This window comes from Nelusetta ayraudi, unplaced genomic scaffold, assembly GCF_046127955.1.
Source record: "Nelusetta ayraudi isolate G7.1 ecotype Tasmania unplaced genomic scaffold, CSIRO-AGI_Nayr_v1 ptg000016l, whole genome shotgun sequence".
Taxonomy (NCBI): domain Eukaryota; kingdom Metazoa; phylum Chordata; class Actinopteri; order Tetraodontiformes; family Monacanthidae; genus Nelusetta; species Nelusetta ayraudi.
In genome coordinates, this window is record NW_027466066.1 from 1,941,020 (window position 1) to 1,949,174 (window position 8,155).

General features: G+C 47.8%; 1 protein-coding gene across 2 annotated transcripts; it reads right to left on the reverse strand.

Annotated features, from left to right (window-relative positions):
• Positions 1-138: 138 nt before the first annotated feature.
• LOC142886675 (uncharacterized) lies at positions 139-7,702 on the reverse strand. Of its 2 annotated transcripts, none has more exons than XM_076023739.1 (5): positions 7,152-7,702; positions 6,609-6,718; positions 4,174-4,263; positions 2,735-2,908; positions 139-1,133 (listed from the first exon to the last, which is right to left on the reverse strand). In XM_076023739.1, exons 1-5 carry the CDS (start codon positions 7,300-7,302, stop codon positions 978-980), a joined length of 681 nt encoding a protein of 226 aa, XP_075879854.1. In that variant the 5' UTR covers positions 7,303-7,702; the 3' UTR covers positions 139-977. The 2 variants fall into 2 exon arrangements, with proteins under 2 accessions (XP_075879854.1, XP_075879855.1); XM_076023740.1 differs by having other exon boundaries at positions 2,735-2,905; positions 7,152-7,701.
• Positions 7,703-8,155: the final 453 nt, after the last annotated feature.

Consider the following 8,155-nt stretch of genomic DNA (forward strand, 5'->3'; position numbering starts at 1 on the left):
GAGAGGTGAAACTTATTCAATCCTTACACTATACATCTATTAAACGCTCTGTCGATGATTTAATAGTCAGCCTATTGTTGACCAACATAATTACCCCGGCCAGTAAACATGTTGCATTAGTTTAAAGGAAATGACGAGTCATGAGAGACTTCTTTAATAAATACATCATACAGTGATACACAGAACAAATAGTTGGTGCCATCACAAGTACAAGCTTTAAAACAGACAGTAATAAGTAGCAATACAGCAATACAAAACATTCCCTGACATATATGTTCCATGGTTTATATGTCATAATTACCTGTGGGCTTTTTTTGGCATTCAAATATCAACAAAGGGCCGAAAACGAACATTGAAATGCATTTCTAAAAAAGAATATAATTAAAAAAAAATTATGCAAATTCAAAAGATCCCACCTGTATTAGCTAAATGTGCTTACTTCATACTTTTTCTCAAAATAACCTATAATGGAAGGCACTAGCTTGCTGCCCATATTCAAAATCCTTGTCCCACCGGCTGAAACACGTTTTCTGGAGTCTGGCACCGTTTCAGCAGCCCTTCACAACAGCTCAGATTTAAATCGGTCGCAGATAACCTTTAAAAACTTGACAACGTAGCCTCTGGCGAAGGGACGGCTGAAGAAAACAAGTGTTCAAGGATAAAATCATGAGCAAACTACGGCTCCCTTTGCAAAAACGCTTTAACCCTGTTGTCACTGCAGGTGTACCAGCCACCTCGTTATTACGCTCTACATCCAGTGTTCTTCTTGTCAAACGTCCACTCTTAACAACATTCAAACGTGGTCAGCTGCAGGAGTTCAATCCCTGAGTGGTGTGCAGCGCCTCTTTGGTTGGTCCATCAGAGCTGTACGATCGATCCGTCAGTGTGAAACATCCAGCGATGAATCAATCATCGACTCCGGTTTTAAAGCTACCAAATTCTCCTCTCCGCCGCGCTGCTGAAGCGCTCAATCTGCGTCACACAGACAGAACGGTGCCGTCAGATCTGACAGGGTTCGTGACGTTGGACCGTGCGTAGATGCTCTGAGGTGGCGAGATGTCCAGACAGGACGGAAAGATGTCGTACGTCAGCTCCACCGACTGGCGGATACTCTCTTCGTACGTTGGAGGAGGCTGGGGAGAAAAGAAGAGAAAATATGCTCAATTTTTTTGTTGTTCCAGGTTTGTTTTTTTTAAACAACAGATGAAATAACTTTTGTCTTGTGCGCAATGTTTTTTTCAGTTCTTTCCTTACAATTTCTTCCTCTGTCAAAAGGTGCTTTTTTTAAAAAAAGAAAAAAGAAAAGAAAAAAGAAAAGAAAAATAACTTAGCTTCAAATCTGGCATCTATCTACTATTAGCTGCTATCTGTCAAAGCTTTTGACATGTTTGTCTTTCTAACATACTGTTTACATGATTTGATATATTTTCGGGAACTTAATCCAACATACTGAGTGACAATAACAATTTAAACAAAACAAAAAGAGTTGAAAATATTGGCTTAAATGACAGACCAAAACTAGTAAAATAGATATTTAGTTTGTTTACTTATGAGAAAAAACTTGGCAATATTCCTGAGACAAGCTAGTCGCGTGTGACCTGAGGAAGAGCTGAGGAGTGTAAATGTTCATTTGGTTGTGCAACCCCTGTGTTTCCACAAACACCAATAAAACCTTCTAATTTCCTGATAGTGCCAAAAATCTTTAGAAAACAGAACCACATCACAAGATTTGATGTCGTCAACGATAAGAAGTGAAATATGTTCAACACGTGACAAATAATCAATGCCGGTCGCCTGGAGCGTTCTTGATTTCCCAGTGCATTATCTTTCTGACCTCGTTATATAGGATCACGCTCCCTCTTATCTTTTAATTACGAAGACCCTCGGGCGACAAGAGTGACCCTACAACCTGGCCCTCGCTGACCCACTGCACGAGCGCCCACCAGGCTACAAAGTTTTACTACTGGCCTCGGGTTGGGGGGAGGCGGGAGGTGGGGGGAGGGGGGGGTGGTTACAGACAAGGCGTCTTAAATCAAAGGGGAGGGTGACTTTTCCTGCTCAGGGGTGGAAGAGAGAGCGCTGTGTGCAAATGTACTCCCTTTGTTTGTGTGTGTGTGTGTGTGTGTGTGTGTGTGTGTGTGTGTGTGTGTGTGTGTGTGCGGCAACTGTGCACTCATGCAATACTGTTTAATTAAGGAAAAAAAAAATGGAAGGTCAAGACAGGAGCCGCATTGCCCGGGCCCTGTTTGCGCTCGGGATGCTCGGGCTCTAATCATGTTTGATGTGCCTTTTTTTTTTTTTTTTTTTCATCGCCCTGTTTGCTCAAGCGCTGTGGGAGTCGAAGGCAAAAGATCAACAAGGCGGACAACCTTGAAACAGCAACTGACTCTTGACTTCCAATTCACCGGCGCACATGAGATGAGCCGGTGATGCGTCCTGTTTGAATGCAGTCTAATCTTTGAACAGGCTCCTGTTACAATATTGTATGACAGTGTTGCCATAATAGGCAGCCTGCTTGTTATTATCTCCCATTCATTGCCAAGATACGCGTGAGGGCGGGTCCGCAGCGAGATGAGTGTTGCGTGAGATTCAGCTTTCTGGGAAACTGCGATGACGAGAAGAAAAAAAAAATCTCCAATCTAGTTTAAAAGTGGCACTTTAAAGCACTCTTGAAGCATTTATTACTGAAAACAACAATGCTGCGACGCAGCCCTAATCCCCCAGTTTAGCTCACCTCGCTCACAATGGGTCCATTGAGGCCGAAGCGATCGGCGATCATCATGTGGATCTGCCTCTGGCGGTCCTTCTTTCGGACGCTCTCGTAGGAGGGCAGCCTCGGCAGGGGAGCATCCAGCGCGGGGAGGCTGTAGCTGGAGGGCAGGCCCACATAAAACAGCTGACCCCCCTGCTGAGACACACACAGGGCCCAGACTCAGCTTGACAGTTATGAGGGACGGGGAACAGGAGGCGTCTATGTCCGCGGGACGCGCGGATAATGATCCGATATGTGGCGCCGCCGCTGAGAACCCTCTTTGAACTTTTGAGGAAAACAGCAGAGCCTTCACTTCGAGAAAACACCCGCTGATGTAAACAGATCGACTGCCAAGCCGGCGGTGCCTCTGAGATTTCAAAGGTGTCCGTCTTGACGAGCTCTAATCGGAAGTGCTTTTGACCAGGCAGTGGCGGTGTTTCCATTAGTCCTATTATTGCACAAAACCTAAATATCGCAATAAAAACCTGGTGATGAAACACGTAAACTTCGAAAAACCTCTCAAACATTGCTGAAAGGTTTTTCCACTCTCATTAGATGGTTTTTCCAGACGTATCGATATAGACGTATATCGCAAAAGTGTCATGGAAACACTTTTTGGGCATTTACACGTCAGCGGACGTCACATACGGGGTCACGTGGTTTGACGGAGGAGGAGACGGAAGAAGAAAAAGTAGGTAAGAAAAATATTACAAACATTCTTGGCAGTAAACAAACCAACGTAAACAAACCAAAGCAAAAGTAATTCTTAGAATTACATTTGCTATGGCTAGAATTGCGGCTTATGCGTTTCACACCATTCAATGGAAACACCTGCAAATCGCAGTTGTACTTTGTCGAAATTTGAGAAAATATTGCTTTTATTTTGCGAAAAGCCGAAATGGAAACGCAGCTAGTGTCAGAGTTGTGTTTCAGTTCGGAAGTAGGCAGGGCAGGAAACGACTGCTGCAACCTGCCGTTAAAAGTGACAGACGAAAGGAGCTAGAGGAAGTGAGTACCTAGCCGGTGCTAATGTGATTAGCATGAATGCTGCAGTTGGCTGGATGGCATTTTCACATGAAAAAGATGCACATTGCGGTGAGACACAACTCGTGTTTTCTCACTTCTGGGGGTGTTCGCTGACAGGCTACAGTATTGATGAGTCAATTTTGGGAAAAATGTAACTTTTCTATTTACAGAGTGATGACAGAAATTTTGCCTAATGCGAAAGCTTTTTTTGTGAGCTCTTTACCAGGTGCATAGGATGGATGGATGATTTAATCCAACTGAAAAAAAACACATTCACTGACATTTTATTGGGTTGTAAGTCGACAAATGCCTTAGAAATGTTACGCAATGGCCCTTTCACCGGGCAGGAGAAGTGATTGTTGATTGGAGGTGTTGCCACGGACGTGTTTCCTCACCTGGGTGTCGTCGTCCGAGGCGTGAGTCTGCTCCAGACAGGGGGACCCCACCAGCGTCTGCCTGCTGCTGTAGTACTGAGTAGGAGCACCCTGTAAAACAAGCGCAGGCGGGACCCTCACAAATGTGTCTCAAGCAGCGGGGGCGCACTTGTTATTGAAATGCTCTGAGTTTATCGGAGAGGGGCGGGGTTGGGGGGGGGCGGCGACATTTTCAACCACGCGACCCAACGCGGCGGCCGCTTCGCTCGCAATTAAAAGTCGGAAATCCGCTAACTAACAGGCCTAATTGGCCGATTCCTCATGCCTTGTTTGATCACTGTGGGCTCAAGCGGCGCCGTAAATTATCTCATCAATAAAAAAAGCAAACAGCCCCCCTCATTTTGCCGGCCCCCTCTGAAACAAGCCCTGTCACCGTCCCACTGTAGGAGAAGCAGGAATCCTGGAGGGGGGAAAAAAGGAGTGGGTGGGGGTGTAGCTGCCAGCAAAACAAGGTAATTGCCCCGGGTCTAAATGAGTCGCCTTTGTGCGCAGGACAATATGGTGTCTTACTGCGTCTTCAGGGTCCCCTGGCAACAAACCACACCGTGTGGTCTTTCTCTCGCTCGTCCTCCGGTGAGCACCGCAGGTACGGCTTAACGAGCGCTCTCCAGCGCACATTATATGGCCTTGTATGTCACTTGAGGTGTCGGGGGGGGGGGGGGGGCGGCGCTACAACAAAGTCAATTTGTCGCTGACTGGGGATTAGATCGGATCCAGCGAGGAGATAAGACTTCTTTTTTTTTTTTTTTTTTTTTAAATCTGCTGCGATTTGCCGAAGATACGCTCAGCTAAGAACAAGGCAGCAAAAGCTCCACAGCCAATGGGCAGACGTCAGATTTATCATTTTCCCAGGCTGCCGTCGACGTGACGCAACTCTGGGAGTGACGCGCTCGGCCGACCTTTGCCCATCGCCCCGACATCATTTCAGAAACGGCGGTACAACCTCCCCCCCGCCCTCGAAAAAGGTGCTGTCAAAGGTCACGTTCCCTCGCACTGTTTTGTACTTTTAAAGACCCTCGGAAAAAAAAAAAAGTCCTGAGGAAAAGGGGGCGAAAAAAAGGGAGGGGGGGGGTGGACTTGTCCTTTTGTCTCCTCGCCATTGATTCAGCCAGTGTGAAAAAGCACAACCGTGTAAAATCAGTGCTGAAGTCGGGGGAGGAACCCAGCGGCAGTGTGCCTTTTTTCACCAGTGCCAAACCCAAAGGAGACCCATTGTCCCCCCCACCTCGGGGTCCCCGACAGCCAGAGCGGGGTCGGCCCACTATTCACCCTGCAAAATGAAGCAGGCGAAGGTATGCGACTATGAAGTCGAAGACATGAGATGTCCTCCAGAGGTGGGGGGGAGGGAGGGGGGACGGGGAGAGGACTTGATGAGAGGGTTTAGTGTTTCACCCCGTGCGATGACTTCACCTTGTGTCTACTTTGCACAGAAACGCCGCATTTTCATCCTCTTTTTGTGTTCGCCGCGCTTTGTTTCGCAAAAGGAATGCCATTGGCACACGAGAACGTTCTGATAGCGGAATACTCTGCAAACTTTGGTCGGCCGCTGGCCAAACAGTGCGGCCCGTGTTGCCTTATCAAGGCACGCCGCGTCTGGATCCAGCTGCAGGTCACGGTGGACCAGTGGGTCCCGGGCAAACACTCAGATTCTTTTACTTGAAAAAAAAAAGTGGAGCTTCTCCCTGAAGACGAAGGAGATGAAGATCCAAGAAGAAGATTAAAGAAGAAGAAGATTCAAGAAGAAGAAGATACAAGAAGAAGATTCAAGAAGAAGAAGAAGAACATTCAAGTAGAAGAAGAGAAGGGAAGAAGAAGCACAGCCGAGCGGAGGGGAGGAAGGCACGAGTCGTGGCCCTGCAATCCAGAGATAAGGCTCCAACCTCACCCCTGGGAGTAATGGAGGTGCGAAACAAGTCAGGGGCAGGAAGCGGAGCACCTTGGCAACCACTGAAAAAAGTCGCCCCGGCGGCGTGTTTGCGTTTCCTCTCCGCCCCCTCGTCCTCCTCCTGTCACCTCGAGACTCGCACACATTCAGGCCGCCGCAGACGAATGATTCCTCCATGGAGCCTCGGATGCCAAAGACCAAGTGTGCCGGTGTAGAAATCTGATTTTTAGCAACTTCAGTGGGACTTGAGTGGGACGCCGTGCGTGCCAATTCTGCCCAGTGTCCTCAAGTTATTTTGGGGTATCTTCCACCAATTTAACGGCGGCAAATGACAAAACGATCCTATCAACTTTTATTCTCGTCCTGTTGCTCGCAGCCGTGCAAATCGTTTCTGACACTTTGCTAATGTTGCTTCACACGGGGGCCCACGCCGAGATAGAAGGCCCTCTCCCTCCTCCCACGACAACATCTCAGAAAACTTTGGAATGGAAGCCACTCTTGAGGAACTCACCGTGTCTGCGTTTCTCCCCCGGCAGGGGCGGAATGTGCAGCACTGAGGATCCTTGCGGTAAATAATCGACAGCAGAACCACCACCACCCCAAAGAACGCCAGGGAGGAAACTGCAGGCGGGGGACAGAGGAGGGAATGTTAATCCGAGTGTCACAGAAACTTTTACTACTGCACAGCAGCCTGGAAGGTTTAAATCTGCCCAAGTTTCACGTTCGCAAAAATTAAATATGTGAAGGCGGACACTTTTGACAGACAGTTGTCCTCTTGTGTTAAAAAAAAAAACATTGAAAAAACTTCAAAGTGCAACCTGCTTCACTTGTTCTATCATCCCTATCAAACAGTAAAGGCTTGAAACGGCTGTTATACCTTCTTTTTTCTCAGCTCTGAGTTCATAATAAGATGCTATGGGCTCCATCCACAAGTGGAATTCAGTAACAGTCCACAAACATAACTCACACAAACAGTCCACAAACACTCTGATGTGGGTTAATAAAGCTTTTTTCAAGCCAGATGAGGATATTAGAGATCTGAAGCGCTACTTACAGGACGCCGCGAGCACCTTGAGTTGATCCGACGTCATATGCAAGGACGGAATGGTCGGACTCGCAGTTGTGGACATCTCCGCGGCGTAAACTGCGGTCGGCGCCTCCGAAAGTCTCGCAGAACTCGTCAGACTCGCGTCCAAGTTTCCCATCTTTGGCGCGTCAGAGGATTAAATAAACACCGGAGGCGGAGTCCGTCTCCTCGCTCATCGTTCGCGCGTAGGTTCAGACGCGAATACGGTCCACATGCGCTCAGGCGAGCCCTGCCGAGCCGAGCCGAGCCGAGTCGGTGGGGGTCAGGCTCTCCTCTCGCGAAACACGCCTCGGCGTTTATGACGAGTGCGTAAAGAGGCGCACGGGCGCGCTCTATGTCCGGCCGCGTGACGTCGCTCTGCCTCCGCGCAGGGAGTCAGTGGAGTGATTTATGAGCTGACACCCAGACTGACATTATTAACTTATTACTCCAGGCCAGTCGGCAACACAGAACCACGCTCGCAAAGAGATGTAATTACAACTCATTCAAACTGACCACTTGAGATTAAAAATATTACTAATGAATCTTTTTTTTTTTTTTTTTAAATACCTAAATCTAAATGTTACCCGCAGGGCTCGCGAGCCCAATGGTATGTGCATTTCTCTCCCATCCAGACTAGTGTGTTCAGAGGCTGGATGCCTGAGCTGGAGTCCGGTCACCTAGGAGACTGTGGGGAGGTCCCGTCTGCCAGGGTGTGTAAATGTACTATTAGTATTCATGGAAGGTGCTCCAGAATATATGGCCTGCATGTGTGACATGGTCTTGTGTTTTTTTTTCATTCAAATCGGCAGACCCACCGCGGCGCATCACGAGGATCCTGCGTTGGAGTTTGGGAGGGCTGCCATCATGGGAGACGTGCGCAAGGAAAACATTTTGAATTTTCTTCGGTAAACAAGTTTAAGGGCTGTCTGATGGAGGCAGCATGAGAAGACTCTAATTACAAAGTGCGAAAAGACTTCAGAAACATGGTT

Bases quoted from the DNA above. Each gene is read 5' to 3' on its own strand.
- LOC142886675 (XM_076023739.1), bottom strand. From the start codon at position 7,302: ATGGGAAACTTGGACGCGAGTCTGACGAGTTCTGCGAGACTTTCGGAG. The intron at 6,719-7,151 runs GTAAGTAGCGCT...CCCCGCCTGCAG, and splicing joins CAAGGTGCTCGCGGCGTCCT to TTTCCTCCCTGGCGTTCTTT. The intron at 2,909-4,173 runs GTGAGGAAACAC...TGTGTGTCTCAG, and splicing joins CCTCGGACGACGACACCCAG to CAGGGGGGTCAGCTGTTTTA.